This window comes from Hippocampus zosterae, chromosome 20, assembly GCF_025434085.1.
Source record: "Hippocampus zosterae strain Florida chromosome 20, ASM2543408v3, whole genome shotgun sequence".
NCBI lineage: Eukaryota > Metazoa > Chordata > Actinopteri > Syngnathiformes > Syngnathidae > Hippocampus > Hippocampus zosterae.
In genome coordinates, this window is record NC_067470.1 from 3,651,263 (window position 1) to 3,676,070 (window position 24,808).

Consider the following 24,808-nt stretch of genomic DNA (forward strand, 5'->3'; position numbering starts at 1 on the left):
ACTGCAAACTCCCAGCCGGAGTCGGGGAACGAACCGCTGACAAATGGAAAGCCAAACACAACGGACTGATAACTTGCGCACGATGAGCTGCGTAGATGCCTATTTTTTTTAACTAAACGTGACGATTTATTTTCATTTCTAACCAACGATGAACCTTTAGGCGAATGTTTCGGTGCCTTTGGTCGTGTATTTTGTTGATTCAACTTCTGGCTGTGCAGTGACTTCACAGCGGTTTCAACGGAACTTCTTTTGAAATATTCAACGTTTTCATTTTCCAAAAGACGCCATGATCCCCGAAAGTCCAAGTGTTGTGGAGACGATCGATAGGACCAAATACCAGAACAGTCCGCCTGCCGAACCGAATCAGATGAGTACCGCCATCGGAGGCTTGTTGAGGCATATTACAACCGTCATCAAAAATGAACCTTTCATCGACCATTACACCATCATACCCGGAAAAGAGCTTGGAAGGTAAGACTGCTTCAACGGATGTCCCGTTGGGCAACAACAACAACGATAAGAAGAATAATAACAATATTTGACTGTGTTAATGCAAACGCAATAACATCTTTCAACCAACACAACATTCCGGCTCTAATTTGTTTTACGATAGTGACAGTTTTGACTCTGGAAGTGACTAATATAATTATTTTGGAATACAAAACAAATCAGTATGTATTTTGTTGAATTTAAGCATTGCATCATTAAAAGAAAAAACTACATCTGTATTATTTGCGGAATCAGTAGTTCATTTTTTGCCACATCACTGCAAGATTTGAATCAGTGTCAACACGTTTGGGTGTTTTTTTTCTTTCAATATTTGCTAGAAATGTATTTTTTTTTTCAGAGCCAGCCTCATTTGGTGATGTGTGCATGCGTATCTTCTTCCCACTAGCGCAACAGCTGCACACGCACTGGAAAACAACGCTCACGCCAAACCTAACCGCATTTCAGCCTTCACTGAAAGCAACATATTTATCTGATCTTTATGCATCTTGCATGTATTTATTTTTCCACCCGCTTTTTCCGCCCCCTCCTGAAATCACATGATGATCCGTTGCCATGCAATGGCTTGAGTGAGAATGTAAAAGAATGAATGTGTTGAAGCACACGTGACCCTTTGGAGGCCCAGTGGCATCTCCAAGGCTTGCAACAGGTTGGCATCAGTCATGACTTCACCCCCACCCCCTGCCCCCGCCCCCTTCTGCCCTTGAACTGCGCGCTTTGGTCAGCGAATGTGCTCAAAGCACTTCAAAACAGGTTAAATCCTGGAAGTATTGACTTCGGAATGTTTCCATTGTTCACTCTGGGTGGTCTGTCCTGATCTCAATTGTTGTATTACAGTTTAGTGAGGCTGCTGAGAAGCGAAAAGAATTTCTGTACATGTTTCAGTTCCTCTGGGTGATGATCATTCATAAAGTCACGAGGCCTCTCCAGTTTTTGCACTGAATATCCTTTGAGAAGGAATGATCAGCCACACTGGCTGATGTTAATCGACTCTTATGCCAGCAGTGTCTGTTAACCTCAATGTAACCCCCTCAAATAAGATTTGTTGGCTGAATCCAAGTTAATTCGGTCTCCTCCTTGAAGAGCTGCATGACTTGAGTGCATGCGCGTGTCCGGCTTTGTATGGCCTGACATTGTGACTCAGCTTAGCGACCAGATCAACATCAAAATGGCTCCCTTGATCTGCAGTGGCCATACCACTCTGCATACTACAGCATTGTCGCCCCCAAGTCATCTGACACAATTTCCCTTGAGCCCTCGAAGACCGCTCGATCAACAAATTGCACTGGAAATTTATTATGATTTTTTGCATGCGTTCTAAATGAAAAAAAAAATAAGAAATGAAATTAATTCAACAAATCAGGGTCCAGTTGCCTTGATTTGACCTTTGCAGATTGTTTTGAGACTCTACATACAGATAAAAAAAACACACACAAGCACATTAGATTTGTTCTTATTAGCATGGTGACAGTGAGTTAAACATTCATGAAAGGAAATGATTAGCCCTTTTTTCTGTTTCGAAACCTGATTTGCATTGCATGCCGCGACCCCAGGGAGGATAAGTGGATCAGAAAAAAAAAGAGACAAAAGAACATTTGGTCTCTTTTAACGTTTGAGTGAGAAAAGCAATCAACGTGTTTGGTGAATAGCTTCCTGAATGGACATCCCTCAGCTCACGGCATTGCCGTTTTGTTGGAAACCGGCTGTGCTTATGGACTGAACTGGAACTTTTTTTTTGCACATTCGGTCTCATAGCTGTACTGATTTAAAAAAAAAAAAAATCAGTATTTATCTCCTTGGCTTGTATGTTGTAAAGTGAATTTTGGACTCCGAAGTTAACAAAGTGGAGTTGTTGGAGCGAGTTGTCAAATGTGTAACACCTCCTGCCCGGATAAATCTTTAACTTTGTGGATTGAAGCTAAATTCAAGCTTGAGCACTGAATTGACGGACACCAGGCTCATTTTCAATACCGTAAATTCAGATACGTTCCGATAGAGTCATTAACGGGCTCCTGCGCAGCTAACGAAGTCAATCATTTGCTCACATTTTCATTAGAGCACAGCCATATGAAAATAATGACAACGCCTATTTATGATACTTCCCTGTATTGACTCTCCCTGAATGCTTCCGCCAATAGAACTCACTAGTTTGCATGCATCAGTCAACCTTCCGTATGACCCCCTCACCAGATGGCTACCGAGCTGGGCTTGAGGATGTAGTTTAAGATAATACTCTCAATATGCCCCCGCCGCGGAGTCCCAGATGGCCCCGTGGCCAAGCTCATTCCGTAGAGTCTGCAAATGTGAGCCTACAATGGAATTCCATATGGTTAAGACACAAAAGCTGCGTGACAGGAGGGCTACGCTCGTATTAGCTCATGCGGTACTCGACTAAGCTTTTGAGTGATTGCGCCCGCCACTTGCCCGCAGCAAGCAGAGCGCATTTCCTCGCAAGGGGAAAAACTTATCAAAGTTGCCGTTTCCTCTTCATCAGCGCCGACTGAAACTTATTTCATATCGCACAAAAGGCATCAGGGTGTAGCCCGTTAAGCGAGGCTGCCGGCTTTTGAAATGTGCTGACACGGCTTGGGAACAGGCTGCGGTCATTCAGTATGGTTTCTAAAGAGTTGGCCTGGTCTCCCAAACCACTCAGCAAACAGCGCGACGGCCGTTTCCAGTTATCGCCACACCAAAAACATACCCGCTGCCCACCGTTTTTAGCAGGAGTTGACTTTAATTGCGTGCGTGTCACAGTCCAGTGCCGCGACCACATGCGGAACCAAACAACATGCATAAAAAGCACATTTTGATTTTATTTTTTTTAATGTGGGGGGGGGGAGGGTCAAAGCTATGGTCCTCGGAAAACCCAACTTTTAACTCGGAGGCAAGCAAACAAAACTGACCTGGATCTTCAGTTTAACTGAAAGCGAAACGGGCGACATGAATTCAAATTGAAAGGCTTGCATTAAGATACAGATTGAACTTGAAACGCCAAACAGAGCCGAGCCTGAAGAATTCGAAGGCTCATGTGATCGTCACGGGGGCTATTTGGGGTTATCCTCCTACAAGTCACATTTGATTTAAAAATAAGAGATGCAACTGGAAACACAATTTCACATTGAAGTAGATTTACACCGCTTTATTTATAGACACTCAAGAAACGTGACCCTTCCCAAATGACACCAGAGGGGCGGGGGGGGGGGGGGGGGCAGCTAGAAGTCACCATCTCTCCGCATGACCAAAGTTTAACATTTAAATAGATTAGAATTAGAAAAGCGAGACTACAAAATTCAAGGGATAGAGCTTCTACTGGGGGGTGAGAATGGCAGGATGGCAATATTTTGTCACGACAACACTGTAACGGCATCGTATTAAAAGAGAGAAAAAAACAAGCACATCTTGACAGTGAAAAGAATGCAATGTTGATTCACATCATATGAGAGAGGGAAAAAAAATATTCACCAAAATATTGACACATTTGTCTTTTTGTCGACAGGGGCAAATTTGCTGTGGTCCGAAAGTGTGTGAAGAAATGTACAGGTCAAGAATACGCCGCAAAGTTCATGAAGAAGAGGCGAAAAGGGCGAGACTGCCGCATGGAGATCATCCACGAGATTGCCGTGCTCGAGCTGGCGACAGACAGTCAGCGGGTGGTCAGTCTTCACCAGGTCTATGAAATGGCCTCTGAGATGGTGCTCGTTCTGGAGTTGTAAGTATCTCGTTTTCTCGGATTGGAAACTCCTACAACGCGTGTATCGTTTGAGGTTTGCGTAGTTGAGTGAAGATGACCCAAGGGGAGCAAAGGAAAGGAGGCGGGAGTGCAAGGCATTCGCTCAAAATCGTATTTATTTAAAATACGCACACAAAAAATGTTAAATCAACAGAACTTCAAAAAAACACAAGATAAAATACAACAAACCGAAATCAACTCATCACGGTAAGGAACAAGACAGAAGTGACAACATCGACAATGAAACAGACTCTGACTGAACTAAATACAAGCAAACTGACGAGACAACAAGTTCCACCTGGAAGAGACAGCTGGCTGAGAACAGGTGCAAACGAAAACCTAACGAGCAGGTTAACGACCAAAAATAAAAATAAAAAAGGACACACAACGCAGAACATTTATTTTGAAAGCGTGAATTTGTTCCTCACCAGGATTATTTTCACCCCAACAGCCGGACGACGGCACAACACACGTCACGCGATACTCAAAGACTGAAGAAATAATCCATCTTCAAAAATGTAGCATTCAAACAGGAACTACTCATTTATGTCCAGCACTTTCGCTTGAGTGTTTTGCTCTTTTTTTTTTTCAATTTAAACACAACGAACTGGGCTCGATTTGAATGGTCCAGCTAACACGAACTATTTGAACAATGTGGCTAGCCTGCATCCAGCCAACAGCTCACACACACGCGCACACACACACACACACACACACACACACACACACACAGGGCATCTTTCTGAGTGTAGTTGTCAATGATCTCATCCCCACTGGTCACGTCGGGGCCATGCTTGACCTGGTTCCCACAGAAGAAGGTCTCTCCGTCTCAACTTTTGTTTTAACTCTCCGTTTTCATGTTGTCACTTACTAGCGTGACTCTTCCCAATACACACACACACACATACACGAATTGGGGTCAAAGTTGCGTTCGGCTACTAAATTAGACGGTATTGACCGGCAATGGATCTTTCTTTTCTGACCTCTACGTATGCATGACACCACCCCACCGGCATTCGCAGGCGTGCACTTGGATGTAGCTTCAAGATTACTTGCCTGTTTGTCAATGCCATCGCCCTACTATTCGCCATTAACTCATTCACTCCCAAAGACGTGTTTAAACGTCTTTTCAGACTTGGTCCAGAATTGGCTGGTACTGAATGAGTTAAATGAACATCAATCAATATCGGCATTATTCTCCCCACGAAAGGGACCCAAAGGAGAGTGTCGGCCCGAGCATTTAATTGTTACGCCGGTCACTATACGTCTGCTAGCGTAGATAGATGAACGGGTACGGTGGACGGAATCGCCGGTGTAAAAAAAAAAATTTTAATCCGGGGGTAGACTTGCATGTCGAAAAGATTGAAATTGAGATCCATGCTGGCTGAACTCCAGTTCTCGTTCTAACAGTTGAGGCGGACAAGCGCACGTGACATGCCAAAGCGTGGCCCCTCGCCCAGAGAAAGAGAGAGGTCACGTGAGGCCAAAAAAAAAAAAAAACAGTGGGCTGACAGTTCGAATGAACTTGTCAATATTCTCCACAGCAGAGTTTCCAGGCTGACTAATGTTCAGCGATATCTTTCTCACGTCTGCATTGACCTACAAAAACAGATCGGGATCACCCGTCTGTCCGCTGACCACCAATCCCAAAATATCAGAAGAAAAAAAAATCTCACCGAAATTATGGTTGACCTTCACTCACCCTCAAATGTGCTAGTGCGACATTTACACATACTTTATAGCACATTTACTGGAATTATAGTTATTTTTAAGGCCGGGTTTTATGATTTAAAAAAAAAAAGAAAAAATTCTGGGGTACAAAATAATATCAGGATAAGCCTACTAGACCAAAGTGATCAAAGTCCAATCGATCCATTTCCACCACGTTGTAATGCCGCATCATTTCATTTCCATCGATTTAGCAACTCCCCAATCCAACTTAGCGGGGGCTCGTGAGTTGATGAACGTGACCTGGCACGAGGTTTCGAAGCCTCATTTGAAGCATCGGCGCAGTGGGCCAGTCGGCTTTTTGTTCCTGTCGGCTAACCGCAAAAAAAAAAAAAAACTCAACGATTGTTCATTCAACGTATAATCATTTTAATTGAGTAATTCATAGTTGGGCGTTTTGCTTCTGGTGAAAAAGTGAGCACGTTTGGAGTAATTGGAACGCTTTGATTCTGCTTGATTGGAAAAATTCCTTCCAGTTGAGGAATTAATGAGGTCTGCGTCCTATTTAAAAGTGCGGCGGCGAGGTGGCGGGGTTGATGAGAGAGGAGTCCCACATTGCACGGTTACTCTCGGGCTGCCCCGGCGTCGGGTTTTTCCATTCCAGAAACGTGCCCGCTAGTAGCAACCGGGGACAAGTATTTTCCAGTTTTCGGAGTCGATATTTGAAACATCACAGTCATTTGTGACCCACTGATGTATCGGATTTTAGGCCGGTAACTCATACTTGTCAACCGCCCCACCCCCCACCCCCAACACAACTCAATTACACGCGTGAGCGGACAGTGAGTACAACGGGATATTCCGATCTCAGCAGGCGACGTACAAATCACGTATTTCAACAGCCGCCGAAGGCGATGCTACACTCTAATCCTGACCCCCCCCCCCTTGCTGGACATTACTATGTCTAATATGATACGTGTATTTTTGCACGTTTCCACGGCCAGCGCTGCGGGGGGAGAAATCTTCAACCAATGCGTGTCGGATCAGGAGGACGAGGCCTTCAGCGAGAATGATGTCAAGAGGCTCATGAGGCAGATCCTGCAAGGAGTCGCCTTCTTACATCAGAGGAACGTCGTCCATCTGGACCTGAAGGTCTGCGGAATCGAGTCGTACGCAATTCACTTGTGCCGACCAAATGTATTGAGAACTCTTGCGCAAGACAAGCGTTCGATATGCGACTCTTTAGAACCAACGGGCTCTAACATTCAATCTTGTCCGGGTGTTCCGTCAGCCTCAGAACATCCTTCTGACCAGCAACTCTCCTCTGGGCGACATTAAGATTGTGGACTTTGGTCTGTCCCGTATCGTCAGCAGCCAGCAGGAGCTTCGAGAGATTATGGGAACTCCCGAGTACGTTGGTGAGTGGACGTTCCTCCCTTCTACTGCCTCGATCTGTTTATTCATGGTCATTATATCACTGTCGTTATTGGATTGTCCACGTCATGTAGTTTTTCTTTTCCTCCTCTTACAGCTCCGGAGATTCTAAATTATGAGCCCATAAGCACGGCAACAGATATGTGGTAAGAAGGGGAAAAAAAATGAAATGAAAACATCCTCGCTTATGAAATCGCAATTGCAATATTGAGAAGAAGGGAAAAAAAGTCTCCTCTTTGAATGAACGGTGTCCCTCATTCTTCTTGTCACGCTTTTAGGAGCATCGGTGTTTTGACCTACGTGATGCTAACAGGCCTGTCGCCCTTCCTGGGCAAAGACAAGCAGGAGACCTTTCTCAACATTTCCCAGATGAACGTCAGCTACGACGAGGAGGAACTGCAGGAGCTGGACCAGGCCGTGTCCTTCATCCAGACTCTGCTTTGTAAACAGCCACAGTCAGTCCAAATATTTTTGGTTTCTCAACTGAGTCATGCGAATGCTTTCAATTCTTCGCTTTTTTTTTAGTTTTTAATGGTGTCGATGCATGACATGTTTTCCGTATTAACTTAGGGTTCGAGCCACGGCCGAGCAATGTCTCCAGCACCCGTGGCTTCATTCCGAAGATCCTCAGGAAACGGAGACACGCGCTAAACGGCCCCCACTGGGAGTCCATGACGCGTCCAACGAAAGCGACGGTCCTACCGGTAGCCCGGAAACTCCCACCACCACCTCGACTGCTTGCACAAACAGTGTTGAGGAGGAAGATGAAGGCCCGGTGACTGAGGACCTGATCGTCGTGGCCGCCTACACCCTGGGCCAGTGCCGCCAGTCGTCCACCGCCGAGAAGGACGCCCGGGTTGCCGACAAGAAGGCCAACTCCAAGCGCTTCAAGTTTGAGGAGCCCTTCACTGTCTTGCAGGAGGTCCCTGGGGAGTTCATCTACTGAAGAACCCCCCCACCCTCCGGGAGCCAGAGCGAAAAGAATCATCGTGAAAAAAAAGGGATGCAACAATGTCTTCATGGCACGTACGTAAACAATGTGATTCTAAAATGTTTACGGATATCACATAGGGGGGAAACGGTGTTAGCACCCTCTATTGGCCAAACTAGGTATTTTCATCTATAGCTTCAAAAAAAAATCTAATGATAAATGCATAAATTATAGAAAATGTCGTTCAAATGAAAAAAATACTTGCATAAAAAGAACTATACCACAAGTTAACAGTGTAAATATACGCTAAATGCGTGTTCTCTTTTCATCTCATTGAGGGGGGAATCGCACCTAACATAGCACTTATGTAAATACACTGTACAGTACATGTCTGATTTGCTTATACAGGCGAAAACATTTTTTTTCCATCATTTGGTTGGTCTAATATACTTCTGTCTTGATTTCTTCACATATTTTTTTTTCTTTAAGCTGCTCTTCCTAACTCTGCAACTCTGCTCTCACATTCACACGCATGGTGTAATTTTTTTGGGTGTTTGTTTCTGGTGCTGATTGAGGGGTTTTGTGTTTTGCATTTGCCTTCTAACATCCATTTTTATTGTTTTTTTTTTTGGTGAAAATGATGGTTTTGTTCATTTGTACTGTTAAATATACTGTACATGTCACGTATCGGTATTTGTGCAACCTTCAGTATAGGAGACAACCTTCAAGGGCTAAGGCCTGTCAACCCAATAAATGTTTGTTTGAGTTGTACATGTTGACTGTGAGCGTTCTAGATTTCCACGTTGGAATTACGTGTTTGAAACAATGGGAAAATATTTGTACATGAATGTCTTGTACCGTAAATAAATATGTTGGGAGTTACACTTGTGATTTTCGAAAATATAGATTTATATTTTTGGGGATACGATGCAGCATCTGTAGCTCTCGTATATATTTTAAGCTTTTGCAACATATAAAATGAATATCATGTCTTTGACAATGTTCAACTATGTTGGATGAAGAATTTGGTTCTTTTCTGCTCAGTAGGGTCAAAATAGTTTCATTTGAAACGCTAAAAACAAACATTGCATTTAAGGCTGCATGTTGTACCTATAATGTAGTTCTACTGACAGCGTTGTACACAATACAGTGCTGCCGCCTTGTGGCGGAGCTTAAAATTACACTCCAAAATAATGAACAAAATTGAGTTAAATTTGGACCCCAAAAAACTGCGTATTAATGTAATTGTGTCTATAATCATAAATGTGATGATGGAACTGTTGAAAAAATGTTCGTTAGGGCAAATTTAATACAATAATGTACCAATAAAGTTTTGGTAACAAGACAGTTATGAATGGAAGCGACCTGTACACCCGTCCTTCAAAACGAGATAAGAGCAACTTTCCTCTTGTCTTGGGGATAACAGATGATAAAATACTGTCTCTTGTTATTGTTTTGACTATCTTCTGGTATTTGGAGACTGCGTCTTTTTTTTTTTTTTTTGCTTTTAGCAAACAAATTATTAGTGTGTGAAGGCCTCAAGAAAGCAGCATGCTAGTTTCTCACTTAAGGGCAATTGTTCACACTGTGGTACAGAAATAGAAAATGCTGATGATGTGTTCTGTTCTGCATGATACACCCAGTCTTTCTTAATTAGCCTTCACACAGGCATTTTTATCACTGGACCAAACATTGCCCAGTATGGGATCATGTTTTCAATGTCATACAAAGTGCACTGTATGATATATATTCAGAATTGCCCTTGGTCTGATTCAAGTCCTTGTTTTACTGCACATGAGGTTGTGTCTTATTTGATTAAAACAGTTACCGATTCGATTTCTCAAGAACTATTTTGGGAAGTGAACATACATGTGGACTGAGCCAAAATCAAATGTAACAAATGGGGACCACTGTTTAATAATAACAACAACAACACTAATAATAATAATAATAATAATAATAATAATAATAATAATAATAATGTGTGCACCACGTGTTCATTTTTATGTGTTCAAGATTATTTTTAAAATAGTTCTTTGTAGGCCAATGTTATTTTGCATCCTTGGTGGCACCATCTGCTATCCCCATGCAAAATTCAAAACAGCATGGAAAAAGAAGACCAAGTCCATCTGTGCTGTGATCTGATTGCTCTAGTTAAATGTAACAAAATAAAAAAAAGATTGCAGGATTGTGGCTGGTGTAGCACATGACGATGGGGCTTAAGAAACTTGGTGCCCACCACCACAACTTGTGGGGTGGCGGGCCCTCGTTGCCGCCCAAGTTGAGTTCATCGTCCATTTTGAAGAACGTAATTTGCAGTTGTCGAACAAAGTGTCATCATCTGTGTTTATCTGATCTCCACATGGGTGGTTTCACCTGCTTGGAAGGAATTTGTTGGGCTGGTAAAGTGGTATCGGTGTAGTAGTATTGAAGCATATTTTCTCTCAGATGACAAATCGTATTTTAAGTCTAGTGTCACTGACCTCAGATGCAACACGCACGCAGTTGTTGTAACTGAGTAATTACACTCACACAAAAAAAATCGTTCTTAATATTGTCTTGTGTTGTGTTTTACACAATACAGTATCATTTTCTATGTAAGTGTATTTTTCCCCCTCGGTTTTGTGTAATAATTCATTCTTTACGGGATTATTGCATTATTCGCTACCGTCTTACGGATAAAAGATTAAAGGACGGATGGCGAATTGAAATCTTCTGGTAATATTTTGTATTTGGCTCCGGACCAGGCATTTCCATTCATTTCAATGAGGAGTTTAGTCATGATGCCGCTCTGAAGTCACGTCTGTAAACGAGACGCGTGAGCTTGGTGGGTGACGAAGGGTGCGAAAGGGGCGTGCTGGAAGCAAACATCACAGGCTACCCGATCCTTTTGCTACGGTTCCTGCCTCGCCATTAATCCTACGTCTGAACGAAGCGAGGCTGTCCTGTCTTACCGCCCCCCCCCCTCCCTCGCTCCTTTACCGGGCGCCAGATGCACTCCGGTGGCTGCGGTTGGATCGTCCGGATGTGATCTCCGCGGATCCCCGGGAGCAGAAATGAAAGCCGCACTGCCATAAAGGAGCGTCGAGTCTCCGCGTCGGCCCCTTTTCAGTGGAGCGCTGACTTTGACCGGCGGAGAGATGAGGATTCCTCGGACCGATTTAGCCTTGACATTCTGGCTATTCATAGAGGTGAGTGAAGCTCGGCGTTGTTATCCACCCCCCACCCCCACCGCCACCCCAGGTTTGGATAGACAATCGTCACGACAATCGGCAGTTTTGGTTGTTGAAAAAAAAAATAATCCTTAAAAAAAATGTATCACATCAAGCTTCAGTCACGTGTGCTGTGTTAGATGCAGAGCGATGCCAGCTGGAGTCCGTGTCAGAATGACAGCAATTTTAACATCAGCTCCCGAGGAATATACATGATACGATCCGGAGAGATCGGATTAGGGCATCATTGGGATATACAAAATGTTTTTGTCAAATCAGCTTTCTAAAAAAAAAACAAAAAAACAACAACAATGCTTGGAACATTAGACTTGAAACAAATCCTGACTTTGAAGAAGACAAGGAAGTCGGCTTGTTTCCACCGTCGTGTAAGGTGAGAGCGAGAATCTCACGAAAAATCGGTGCTGAAAAGTGAGAGGTTACATGTGCAATATGCAAAGATGATTATTTTTCGATTGTCTCTGACGATTCTCATTTTATGTTTTGTCTCCAGTCCCCGTCGCCCCACATTAGGTTGTTGGGCCTATGCATGGCTCAATGTTATCCGGTATTTCATTATTTTGGGACGTCAGCAATGTTCACCCTGACCTTTCAGATTTCAAATGAATCACGGTATCCAACGAACCTCAGATACGAGTTTATTCACAATTTTTATTTGTGTAAAAAAATGCGACAAAGTTGAATTGAGGTTGAGGAGGTGCGGTATCCACCCTGGAGTGGTCAATAGCCCACTGCTTTTTTGTTTTGTTTTTTTGTTGATCAGGCCAAAGTAATAACGGTGTCGCACCATTTGGTGGTAGCTTGGTGTTAGGCATCTTTTGAAGTGAGTTGAGGAGCTTTATTCAGATAGTTAGTTATAAGCGGGAACAGAAAATGAATAAATGTTTAGAAGGTCTTCCCTGCATGACAATGGGGCAACACAATGGGCCATATATGGTTTGCTCTAGAGGAAATGGTAACGATCCCCATTTCCCCTGAAACCTCTCCCCCGACACTGGTGCACATTTATTATTCACTTGTATCATTATTATTTTATCGTCACTCAGCTCATCCATTTTAAATGTACACAAGGCAGTGTGGTCCGAATCAAGCCCTCCGACACCATTTGTTCACTTTGATCGGTGGTGAAACCAGAGGTGGCTTGACTTGAGTCAGACTTAGCTCGTCAGTTTCGGCACGAGGACTCACTTGGCTAAAAGTTTTTTTTTTAAAAAGCCAGATCCTCATTCCGCCGTTATAGACTCGAAATGAATAAAAAGTGGCTCTCCTGTCTCCCTTCCCGTGCCTATTTTTAGAACTTGATGACATTATTGTGTGACCATATGGCCAGCGTTGTTTGTCTTCTATTTGTACTGCGTTTACGCTGATCACTCATCAACAAACAAATGCTCAACATGAGAGCTGTTGAGGAGCATTCTGGCTTCACCAAGTGAACATAAGATTCAGTTTTGATTGACACCTCAAGGGTGTAGAAATGTAACGCGTGATACTGAGAGCGCTAACATTTTGGCTAGCTCGATTAGTTGCTAAAAGCCGACGTCAAGTGGTCATAATGTGATGTCTGGCTGCTGTAACTATTCCGCATACATTCTCTGTCGTTATTTTCTATGAATCCGAAAATAGAAAATGTTTCATGTATTATGTACGTCTCATCTCAGGCGCTGTCATGCTTTGCGCAGCTTTAGCGGGCAAGAACTACATTTTTTTTGTCTTAAGTATCGGTGCCTGGTATCGGCATCCTATATGAGGACTTGAAATAAGGCCTGAGAGTGCAAGGTAGGGAGCCGCGTAGTATCAGAGCAATGTCTGTGAGAGGGAGCTTCATTATCGACCGCTCGCCTTTCACAAGTAGCGACTACAAAGGCGAAGCAGCCGAATCTCGCACACACACTCACACACTTGCGCTTCCAAGGGCTTAATGTTCAGTGTAGAACCATTTGAACTATTCAACTCCCATCCAATGTCCTCTGGCTAAAACCTCCGACCAGCTTTTAAAGCAGCAGAGCACATTTGCTGGTTGTGTAAGAGTAATTTTTTTTGGTCCCACGGGAGCAGGGGGGGGGGGGGTGATTTTCTTCCCCTGTCGGTTCTTTCGCTCTGTCTAATTGGAACAAGACAATGAACAGAGCGGAATGATGGCCATTGCTGGTAAATGGATAACAATTAGGTCCAATCATGGAAAATGAACAGTGGTTAAGTCCGGAAATGTGCCACTAAAACATTCTGGTCTGAGCTGTTTGTGTTTAGCAGGCGGGGAGGGGGCAGGAGGGGGGGTTGTTGTTTATTTTTTTTAAATTATGACTTGGAAAAAGAAAAAAAATAATTTTTAGGGCACAATTCATTAGTCGACACACATTAGCTGTTTTGTAATCATCCGTTTTTTTTGGGGGGGGGGCACAATATTTTCAATTTCCACACGTTGTCAGATTACAACATCAAACAAAAATAATGGCATTCAAACATTCCGTCCTTCCACAATTAGCCAATTGATCTCTCAATTGTAAAGTTACATAAGTACAATAGGACAAAGTGTTTTTGTTGAAAACATTAAGAGACACACAAAAAAAAGTTATGTATTTTTAAAATTAATTGGTCACTTGATTGGTTATCGGAATTTTACATTGGAATCGGCCTAAAAAAATCTATACTATTTATAAAATTTTTTCTAAATGGTAGGTTTACACCTATCGAGGGTCTGGGGGTACACTGTATTGCTCAAGAGTGTCTATGTCATGTCAGGCTACAGTATATTTTGCATTGTGGACTACCGGTGACCTTGAAAACACCAAGCTGCAGCATGTAAATTACTCCTCAAGGTCATGGCATTTTCTTGTTATTGTGTGATCTCATACTGGGTGTGGATGAGCCTGCTGCTTGACAGAGTTGAGACCGCATTATTTTCCACATACCAGCATTTTTTTCCCCTTGCAAAATAACCCCAATGAAGGTCACAAGTTTGGGTCATACTTTGCCCGCGTCGTCTTCTGCGGGCCCCTCTGTACTCTCGTCTTCTTTGTGTGCAAATCTGATCGAGCCGGCAGTTTAACGCACATACGGGGAGGTCGTTTCAAAGGCAGTTAATTAAGCAGACAGCCGGCAGCGACACACGGCACGCTCCCGATGGGCAAAATGGAGCACTCGCGGGTTGCAGGGAGATTGTTGTTCTGTTTGGAGGCATTCTGAGATTCATCACAGAGGAGACAATTGTATACGGAAGGGCGTTATGATGTACAGTCAACGGACACTTCATTGGGAACACCTGCAGAAGATACGATATATATGAGCGGTATGACATTTAGATTCGTAATTGGCACTCCACAATCTTCCATATTGGGTACTGTACAAGCACTAAAGTATACGACAAAGTTCATAAATATATGAAGTCATTAAAAAACATACATAAAATAATATTCCAATGAGATCAAAATGTTGCCAACCAAATGATGCAATTTCATCGTACGAAAGTCTGCTAGCTTCATGCTAACAACCTGAAACGATACATGGGCTAAATTGGCTTTAAAGCTCAAGTAAGCGGATGTCATTTAAGTGCTTTGAACGAAAAAAAATGTCGGTCTCTGCTGTGACGTGTAAGTAAATGGTAAATTAATTTGATGTGGTTTTTTTTGGGGGGGGGGGGCGGTCTCTCTCTTTTTGACAGGCTATAGAGGCCAAAAAGTACTGCTGGTATTTTGAAGGTGGCTACCCCATATACTTCATGTAAGTACCATCGTGATGTGACTCATTGAACTGGAAAACTGATGAGGAAGCCACTTTGGCGACATCATTTTAGCCAAAATCAATTTTTTTCTGCCAAAACGTTATCTTTGATCGATCCAGATGTCGCTCATACGAGGACTGCTGCGGGACTCGCTGCTGTGTGAGAGCTCTGTCCATCCAGAGACTCTGGTATTTCTGGTGAGCGCTCTGCCTTCAGAACCGCATCCCAAACATGTATTTCCCAATTCTCCATCTGCTCTTTTCGTGGTTTCATCACAGGGTGCTGCTGATGATGGGCGTGCTGTTCTGCTGCGGCGCCGGCTTCTTGATCCGTCGAAGGATGTACCCGTCGTCTCTGAGAGATGAGCCTGCCTTCAACGTGTCCTTCACCAGACACGCCGTCACCACGCCGGGTAAACAGACCAAATTGATGCACACCACTCAAAATAATCAATCATTGTATATTAAAACGGCAAGTTCACCCAAACCACATCAGCTCGGCGAACAAAACCCACCAGCTCAATGCCAACATCAAAAGGCAGAACGCTGTCGCTAATGGAAATTAGCATGTAATCGATCAATATCTTTTTTTCTGTTCCGTGTAGTTTCCCAGCAGCCAGGAAGCGTGCAGGGCTTCAGCGTGAACGGGATGACGGCCGGTGACCCAGCGCTCGCCATGACGCACCCCGCGTACCCGCCGCAGCCCGGCTCCGCCCACATGATGCTGGCCTCTTACCCGCCACCGCCATCTTACTGCAACCACCCACCACCGTCCTATGAACAAATTTTCCACAACGGGGACAAGAAGTAACAATCGCACAAAAAAAAAAAAAAGGGAAGAAGGAAGGCCCGCTGTTTGTTGGACCTTAACTGTTTGTCTGAGAACACCGGCACCCCGCCGTTTGTTGCCCTGAAGAAAGGACTAAAAATAAATAAATAAATAAAAACGCAACAGGCACAGCAATCTAGATGCATGGTCACAGCTTCATTTGCATTCACCACTTATTTTCTCTTCGTTCAAGTGGATCAAGTGGATTCACACTCACCAGCTTCCTTTTGCCTCCCAGCTGCACAATGTATAATGCCAACAAAACGGGATGCCATTTGATTCAATGAAAACTTTTTTTTTGTTTATTTTTTAGTATTTTCAAATGATCTGTCGCAAAGATAAATAACGAGAGAAGTTTTGTTGAAGGCCGATGTACAGATACGATTCGACTTCAGCTACTTCCATGACGGCTTTAATATTTTGAGGAGTATTTAGATTTTTTTTTTTTTTCACGAATTCAAAAAGTGTGAAAAGTAAATTCTGACAAGGGATTAGCACTTGCAGTAAGTTCACTACGTTGTGTTTGGGACAAATGGACCTGCCACCAAACAGCAATACCCCACGACCGTCTCGACAACTTGACCAATTAAGTATGTACTGTTAATCAGAAGCTAATGCATTTAGCTAACGCTAATCTTCACGTCCAACAAAACCTTTTGTCTTAGAGGTGACAACAATGGCATTATATGTGGGGTAGATTGGAATGTTTACAAATGAGAGTTTCACTGTACTGCAGTCTGGCCATTGCTTGAAAGTAGCTTTGGATCTTCCTCCAGATGAGCAAGTTATGACATGTGCTGAGAAACTGGTGTTGACACACTTGGTTTGTGCAGGAACTCTATTGACCAAACAATACACGGTCAAGTGTCCATAATACGTCCCTTTTTCAGTTACCAAATATGGTTCACTTCCCAATACATTTATTACATTGTCGTTAAGACCGGCTCATGTTTGTTCCCATTTCCCCTGTTTGGAGAAAATGTAATCCTGAAATGATTGCCTTCCCTTTTTATAGTCCATTCAGACTGGACAAAAAGCCTGAACACTGACAAACGCCACATCAATTAGGTGTGTCACAGGGACGTGGTTAAGTTCCTCATTTGTTTTCTTTCAAAACTGGACTAACATTCATTGATTCTTCTTGTCCCATTTACAAAACACAATAAACAGACTTGAACCACAATGGCTTTTTGGGGGGTAAAATTTATTGCAAAACAAATGTTACATTTTTTTTCAGCTTATACAATATTATTACATACCGGCTGGTCAAACACGACACGTTTTGGATAAAAACACAGTGAGGGACAACATTTCATGAGAATGAGGCATTTGTGTGCATTCATACGCTGTCGGCCTCAACGACTTTTGTGTTAGGAGCAGAATATAGTTTATAGTATCTCTTCTTTTTTTAAAAAATTCATTTGCATGTGACTTTTCGGAACTATTTGTTTGCAAACCTTTTATTTGGGTGCAATATTTTACTGGGCAAAACATTTTAATTGAATCATCGCTGAAATAGTTTTCTTTTGTCTACATCTAAGTACTAAGTTTCTGTATTTATTTCTTTTTTTAAAAAACGCTATTGTCGGTACTTTGAGAGCCGAGTGTTGTTTGAGGGTGTACTTTTGTAAAAACTTTGTGAACCACTACTTCTGCTGAATAACAACGCTGGATGAATAATTCACGAGCCAGTTTGTGTTTTTGCCACCATTTCAGAGGCTAATTATTTCATTTCTGGGTTGTTAGCAAACACGCATTCATGTGTATGGCTTCTTACTAAACACACACCCCCCCCCAAAAAAACCCCACCTCCAGTTTGAGACAAAAGACAGTTAAAAAAAAAAGAAACAAACATTTCACATACAGAATGGAAAAAGAAAAATCACATCACTGGCAGGACATGAAGAACCACTTGAGCATGCACGTGAATACAAATAGCACATGTTCACGACACATCCAGTTCATGTATGACAGTCATTTATAGTTGACCTATAACATGTACTTTGGTCAAAAAATAGGTTCTGAACACTTTGGCGGCTTGAAACGACGTGAAACAAATGGGATCTGCTCAAAACTTTAGCCGCTTCTTGGCTCCGGCAGATCAATGTTCAAAGGCGGGGAAACAGGAAGCTTCGGGCGCGGCCATTTCGGACAGGTAGTGGATAGTCCCCGCCATACCTGATGGGTAAAACGGGGAATCGTTCCTCTCAGAGAAACATTGAGCGCAAAATGAATCAATTGTCAAGTGATTTTTCGATACCTTCAAAAAGTGAATAGGGTCTGTCGGGGATGCGGCAGCCGTGAGTCCCGTAGTCCAAACACCACTCAGCAAACTGAGTAAACAAGAACGAAGCAGAAGGTCATGGCTCAAAATGTCCGCTTCGCCATATAAGGCCGTTTTGGATGCTCAAGTGTGCGTTTGATTATCTTCACAAAGCGTTTTTGTTTGGGGGGTTTTCCAATGTGTATTTATAGTACACAGACAAGTCCAAATTTGAAAAGGTTAGCTTGGATCCGTTTATTACCTTGCAGGCACGGTACAGGTACTTCTTCTCTTGGGTGAGTTTGTACAGGGACAGGAAGGCGTAGCCGTTGCCGGCGGTGCCGTGGCAGATGCCGTAGCCTTTTCGGAGAAGACCCCTCTGCCAAATCACCTCGCCACATTCGACCGCTTCCTTCAGGTACTTCTCCTCTTTAAAAACCTGGGGGGCGGGGGGAGAAGGACACACACCCAAGTCGACAGTCTGCTATGTTGCTGTTCAATACATCTGAAGGTCAAATTATGTACTGTACATTTTTTTCAAATTTGCACGTCACATTTATTTCGATCATTTCTGTAATGCTGGGACAGAAATACGAGACGGACGTTGTTCATAATAGATTCCCCTTTAAGGTTGAGCTTCATGCGTCTCTCACCGACTGCAGCGAAGAGCGCTAACGGCACATTTTGTGCCGAGCGACTCCCCGAGAAAGCGGGGAGGGAATTTGCTCGTAATTTATAACTAAACCGCGCGCGCGTGGGTGATGTGTCAAGTCAGGCTGTTAAAAAAAAAATGAAATATCGTGCGCGTGGCACAAATCCTTTGCACGGATTCTTGCTCAGTCTTCTCGTCTCTTTCGGCCTGACTGTGTTTTATATACTGATGAATTACAGTTTGACTGTGGAGGGGGTGGGGGAGGGGCTACTCCGTGTTCAATGAGGCTTGCAAAAGGCGTATCGCGTGCCAACTTTTTTCAGAGTCAGAAGCAGAGGGCCATCCAAAACAAGACAATTGATGAGCATGACATTGAAGCGGCTTCGTTTGTCGTACCTTATAAGCCATTATGAGCACGTGGATGACGCCGGGCGCCCCGTGGCACCAGTGAACCAGTCGGTCGCTCTCATTGCTCAGCGACGAGGGGAAGTTACCCGAACGGAATCTCTTGTGGCGGATGTAGTCGATACTGGGCCGAACCAACTCGGACAGCACGTCTGGGTGGACCCTCGCCCCCGGCTGACCGAAGAGACATTTTACACAAGGTATGCACACTTTTGAATCGTCACTTGCTGGATTGGCTTGTAAAGAATTGAAAAAGAAAGTGGACTTGGTCAAGCCTGCTTTTACCTGCATAAGCATGTAAAAGATTCCGGCCAGGCCATGGGCAGCGCCAACATATTGCTTCTTGTGCCATTCATAGAGCAGAGGGCAGCGCTCCGTCTTCTTCAGCTCTGCTGACAGATTCTTCCCTGACTCAATGATGGCCGTCACTACCTGGGTCGAAAAGGAACCGGTGTCAGGAAGAGCCCCAAAACGCAATTTCATTCCCAATTGTGATGCACATTTCAACCGACATACGCTTATGCGTAAAAAAAAACCAACAAACCGTATTTTCAGCATATAGTATAAGGCGCACCTTCAATGAATGGCCTTTTTAAAAACTGTGTTTCATATATAGGGCGCAATGCATTATAAGGCGCATAGAATAGATGCTACAACAGTGGCTGCAGTTGCATTATACATCCACTAGACGGAGCTACACTAAAGCAATACAATACAATACAGCTTTATTTATATAGCGCTTTCACAACTGCTGCAGCTGTAACAAAGCGCTTTATGGAACATTTGAAATACTACATCCAAGAAATCAGAATATTGATCCATACATATATATATATATATATATATATACACATAGGGCGCATTGGATTATACTGTTGGTTTTTGAGAAAATGGAATGCTTTTAAATGCGCCTTATAGTGCGGAAAATACGGTAATAATAAATGAAGAAACATTTGCTTCCAAATCAAAATTTTCACTAGGCCATAAAGTGAAATGCTCGCAGCCGGCCAATGAAGCGACGATCAAATGTAAAAGCAAGAAAAATACAACGGGAAAAACACTCGCTAACTGCACCCCGAGGCAACCGTTTGATAAAGAAAATGAGCCGTGGTGGCCGGGCCGGATTTATGAGCACAAATAATGGTCACCTGGCACTGCAGTGCTTTGGGAACCTGCTACTCCAAAACAAAATGTTAGTTTCACCTCAGATACTACTGGCATCTCCTCCTAAAAATAAATCATGGGAATTGGATGCTCATTTAAAAGCACAAAACACGTCTCACTTTTGAAATGGTGGCTTCGTCCACAGTGTCGCCTCCTATTTCCTTATTAACATACAGCAGAGCGTACAGGTAACCGGCTCGCCCATACAGCAATTCATCCGGCATCTCCGAATCTGCACTGAGCACTGATCGCTGCAGCTGGAGGAGCCTGAGGAGGGTGGGGAAAAAAAACTCAATGTACAATGGACAAGTATCTGCAAAACTGTATCTTAACTCAGGAACACTCGCTTGGAAAGACAATCGCTGCTGTCGGTGGCGTTGCCCAGTTTGTGGTGGACCACTGCGCCCACCGCCAGCGGTCCGGCGTCACCACAGAGGAAAGTCACTTTGCGGCCATTCAGAATCCTCATTGATCTCTTGACATAGTCCAAGGCCCTTTGCAGGTGCGCCACGTCATTGGACCCACGATACAGCTGCACGTACAGTAAAGCAATGCCTGGATAGGAGAGAGGGAATTATGCGGGGACCGATTCATTTAAGAGTAGCGTTGATTATTAACCAGACATTAGATTGTGATGCGCTGCATATATCTCCACAGGTGACAGACCTGTCCAGCCAGTGTACGTCGAGAAGTCATGGGGGTCAGCAGTCTTCAAGCCCTCCTCCATTTGCTGAAGCAGATCTTTTATCTTACTTTGAACCTTCCTTTGGAAGGAGGAGCTCACCTGAACGGAGGCACAATACAGTAAATACTTGTTACATTTAATTCGGTGCATTCCCTCGACTGGTACGCAACTGACAGTTATAAATGCGCCATAACTTCGTCATAAGAATTCGTGCATTATTGCATTGAATTAAAAAAAAACAGACATGACCTAGATGCGATTGAAGACCGACTTAAGTAAGTATTCAAACAAAGGGGGTCTTTAAATTGAAAATGTCCAAGTTAGACAGCCCTTGTTTATGTTTGCGTACATTCTGCAAAACAACAAAGGAGCTCACTTTTCCTTCCCCATCAAACGGTTCATTGTAATCCACTTGTGCTCCAGAACTGGACGTGAGGACTCCTTGGTCCCAGTCGGTGTAAGGGTTTGGGAAAGAACGCTCCTCCATTTCAGCTTCCGTCACCGAGATGAGCTTGAGACGTTTTGACATGTTATCTCCCATTCCTACGGCAACACCAGAGGGTCAAAATTCACCAACACACAGGAACAATTTAAAAAAAGAAACGCGTTCGTGAAGAGATAAATCCATGTCCTTATTTTAATTATTTTGGGGTTACGTGTATAAATGAGTAATTAACTGGCACAGCATAAGTGACTAATTTTGCTTCTGGATGATTCAACTATGCTAAAGAGTGTTTTATCGCTAAACTGCTACTTATTCATTCCAGCCGTGGGCCTCACATATTAGTAATCTGATAGTAGTAGTGGTTGTCAAACTTTTTAAACCGAGTACAACAATCATCATCGATTTTTAAAATGCGGTGTTCATTGAAAATGTGATCTTTTAATTCTAAAAAGTACATTTTCCATTAAATTCAACTGCATTCAACTCAAGTTAAACACAACAGAACTTTACTTTTACTTTATTCAAATACATTATTTGAAAACGACTTAATCCACCAATTTATTGTGTACATGCAATAACGTGATGAAGGCAATTAAACATTACATTTATATGCTTTCACAGCCATAATCTCTCTGAGGTAAACCATCACATGCGGTTTGACACCGGTGTGCCATCCTCAGCAGGCCTACATTTACTTTTCAAAGGCAAACGCTTAAAAAGACATTTTGAGGCAAAATTGTCAATTACCGATTTGTGATGAACAGGCTATGGTGTCTCCAGATTTTGTATAGATGAGAATGATCCTATATTGGCAGCCAGTAGAGTCTCCCTTATCCCCAGCCTGCAGTATCCCTTCCACAGTGAGTGAAAATTGGAAGCCGCAATCAGGGCGATAGAGCGGGACAAGAAGCCTCCGTCAGCTGCAGTCCCCCAGCATCCTCAAACCCTGCAGCGGCTGCCGCTCGACAAATAAAAAGCCAACGCTCCAACACACACACACACACACACGAATAACACACACACACACTGCGGGTGAAGATCTAACCCCCTTTCCCCCGTGCCCGCCACTCAAGTCATCCCCATAACAGTCAGTACTCGCCAGTGCACGCAGCCGACTCCGACCGTGAATGGTGGCAGATGGTGTATGATGCTTTGCTGTCGGGGATTAGACATCATTGCAAATAAATCCACACATGCCGCCACCCATCCTTACGTAGTACACTTGCACCCCACCCCTCTCCCTTTCACCAGCATGGACCATTTTGATTCTGCAGTCCAAGGGTCACGAGTATCAGATGATGCAGCATCACTTGCCAAATCATTCGGTATACATGTCAATCAATGTAACAAAGCCTTATTCAGTATCCATAATTAAACTGTTTAAATGAACTCCTCCTCTCAAAATGTGGCGTTCGCCTGCATGTGGCTGAGAAAATAATTAGACACATATTTCCTTAGATCTAATTGTAATATATATACATATATTTTTTTTTTTTTGCTTGATGCAGTGTTTAATTCCACATGTGATTTGTCAAACGTGCAGTGAATCATGTTATTGGTGTTTTTTTGTTTCTGTAAACAGTGCAGGTACTACAAAGCACTTGTTTTGCCTTATCAACCTACTTCAGCACTATATTCCCAAAGTGTAGGCTTGCTTGTACCAATTATCCGCCAAAATTAATTCCCAACTGCTCAAGGCAGATTGCTACCCGACACTGAATCTTTGTTGTGTTTGAGGTTTCTTCCATTGAGAGGGAGGATTTGAGTGCCTCGATCGGAAAGTGCTTGCTTGGTGTTCACTTAGTTTTCTAAAACGGATGAGGGGCATGCCTGTATGTTGAGCAGCTCCACATCTACAGCGTCTTGAATTTATCTGGGAATTGCCACGATAAATAAAAATGTATCTTACAGTTCTTTGGCTTCATTCATCACATTTTTTAAAGGCCATTTTACTCAAGTCACACATCACAACAACAAAGAAAATAAGATAAGCTGCACAACCAAACTACACACAAAAAAACAATCAATCAAACAAACAAACACAGGGAATAAACTCACAATAAAATGAACCATAACATGACTAGAGCAACATAGCAGCAACAATGAGCCATCAAGGACTGAGCAAAACCTGGGAACTAAATACAAGCAAAGTGATGAGACAACTCGGTGCACCTGGGCAACGCCCGAGTGACTGACGAAGCTGATTGGTTGACACAAAGAACAGGTTAACAAGAACAGGTGGACAAAAAAACCTGACGAGCAAGACAAGAAAACAAGTCATGTGAATTCAAACCAAGCATAATCCAAACGAGAAAAAAACACATCATAAAATCACAAATAAAACATACTTGCCATTTGTCCATGTCTGCATATTGCTCCAGTTATATAAAGGAAGTAGAAGAGCAATGTTTTGAACTGCTGTATTGTTGAAGTGAGGAATGATCTCTTGAGCTGCAGTACCCTCTATTGGCGAGGAACCGTAACTGCAAAGAGACGGTTTCTCACTCTCGTCATTCATGAACAATCAAGTCAAGTCGGTGAAAATGACAAAAAGGAGTCTGGATTTTTGGTAGCCTTTCTTTGATGAATCCGTTTTCAATTTTCCTCTGAGAAAGCTTGCTAAACACAGAGACAGAAAACAGCAGAAGCCACAGTAAAACCTTATTATGAAATTTGAACACAAGCGTGTGATCCTCTCATATACCACTAGAGGGAACCTGCGTAATACTTTGGGAATCACGGATTTTTGTCAAACCACAAATCACACTTCAACTAACTAAACTCGGATGCCTTTGTGGAATTTGCTTTGTGTACTGGCACAGACATAGTGGAACAGAATGAGTTTCATAATCTGTTCCCACAAAGTTCGAACTAAACAGCTGGCTATTTACTACTTCATCATTCATTGACTGTTTTTTTTTGCCTCACAAAATAATGTGACAAAGATCATCCAATATCAAGAGTACTTTTTTGTGCAGATCGTGCTTTCCGTTGCCCTTCGTTCTTGTCACTTGCCTCATCTCGGCTTTGGTGAAGAATAACAGATGCCGCGGAATTGCAAGTCGATCGCGAATGAGGCAAATGGATGCAGTGGATCATTCGGGAGGCTATTTGCACACTGCAGCGCTTGCTTACTGCTGCATTACCC

The 24,808-nt window shown here is 43.2% G+C and overlaps 3 protein-coding genes across 3 annotated transcripts; 2 read left to right on the forward strand and 1 right to left on the reverse strand.

The window, feature by feature from the left end:
• Nucleotides 1-2: 2 nt before the first annotated feature.
• Nucleotides 3-9,152, forward strand: stk17a (serine/threonine kinase 17a). Its single transcript, XM_052053665.1, has 7 exons — nucleotides 3-471; nucleotides 4,004-4,216; nucleotides 6,910-7,057; nucleotides 7,197-7,323; nucleotides 7,437-7,485; nucleotides 7,618-7,794; nucleotides 7,910-9,152. Exons 1-7 carry the CDS (start codon nucleotides 287-289, stop codon nucleotides 8,283-8,285), a joined length of 1,275 nt encoding a protein of 424 aa, XP_051909625.1. The 5' UTR covers nucleotides 3-286; the 3' UTR covers nucleotides 8,286-9,152.
• A 1,850-nt stretch (nucleotides 9,153-11,002) lies between these two features.
• vopp1b (VOPP1 WW domain binding protein b) lies at nucleotides 11,003-17,837 on the forward strand. Its single transcript, XM_052053667.1, has 5 exons — nucleotides 11,003-11,461; nucleotides 15,159-15,217; nucleotides 15,338-15,415; nucleotides 15,497-15,630; nucleotides 15,823-17,837. The coding sequence occupies exons 1-5, from the start codon at nucleotides 11,411-11,413 to the stop codon at nucleotides 16,026-16,028; spliced, it is 528 nt and encodes a 175-aa protein (XP_051909627.1). The 5' UTR covers nucleotides 11,003-11,410; the 3' UTR covers nucleotides 16,029-17,837.
• lancl2 (LanC lantibiotic synthetase component C-like 2 (bacterial)) lies at nucleotides 17,460-22,738 on the reverse strand. Its single transcript, XM_052053666.1, has 10 exons — nucleotides 22,408-22,738; nucleotides 21,592-21,758; nucleotides 21,197-21,314; nucleotides 20,878-21,085; nucleotides 20,650-20,797; nucleotides 19,652-19,798; nucleotides 19,358-19,540; nucleotides 18,572-18,748; nucleotides 18,307-18,379; nucleotides 17,460-18,224 (listed from the first exon to the last, which is right to left on the reverse strand). Exons 2-10 carry the CDS (start codon nucleotides 21,754-21,756, stop codon nucleotides 18,148-18,150), a joined length of 1,296 nt encoding a protein of 431 aa, XP_051909626.1. The 5' UTR covers nucleotides 21,757-21,758; nucleotides 22,408-22,738; the 3' UTR covers nucleotides 17,460-18,147.
• Between the last annotated feature and the right edge of the window lie 2,070 nt (nucleotides 22,739-24,808).

Excerpts from the sequence above, each read along its gene's own strand:
- lancl2 (XM_052053666.1), bottom strand. The coding sequence starts at position 21,756 with ATGGGAGATAACATGTCAAAACGTCTCAAGCTCATCTCGGTGACGGAA. Across the intron at positions 21,315-21,591 it reads CGTTTGATGGGGAAGGAAAA|GTGAGCTCCTCCTTCCAAAG; the intron begins GTGAGCTCCTTT and ends GCCTCCGTTCAG. Across the intron at positions 19,541-19,651 it reads TCTTTTACATGCTTATGCAG|CCGGGGGCGAGGGTCCACCC; the intron begins GTAAAAGCAGGC and ends CTCTTCGGTCAG.
- vopp1b (XM_052053667.1), top strand. The coding sequence starts at position 11,411 with ATGAGGATTCCTCGGACCGATTTAGCCTTGACATTCTGGCTATTCATA. Across the intron at positions 15,218-15,337 it reads GGCTACCCCATATACTTCAT|ATGTCGCTCATACGAGGACT; the intron begins GTAAGTACCATC and ends TGATCGATCCAG. Across the intron at positions 15,416-15,496 it reads CAGAGACTCTGGTATTTCTG|GGTGCTGCTGATGATGGGCG; the intron begins GTGAGCGCTCTG and ends GTTTCATCACAG.
- stk17a (XM_052053665.1), top strand. The coding sequence starts at position 287 with ATGATCCCCGAAAGTCCAAGTGTTGTGGAGACGATCGATAGGACCAAA. Across the intron at positions 4,217-6,909 it reads ATGGTGCTCGTTCTGGAGTT|CGCTGCGGGGGGAGAAATCT; the intron begins GTAAGTATCTCG and ends TTCCACGGCCAG. Across the intron at positions 7,058-7,196 it reads TCGTCCATCTGGACCTGAAG|CCTCAGAACATCCTTCTGAC; the intron begins GTCTGCGGAATC and ends GTGTTCCGTCAG.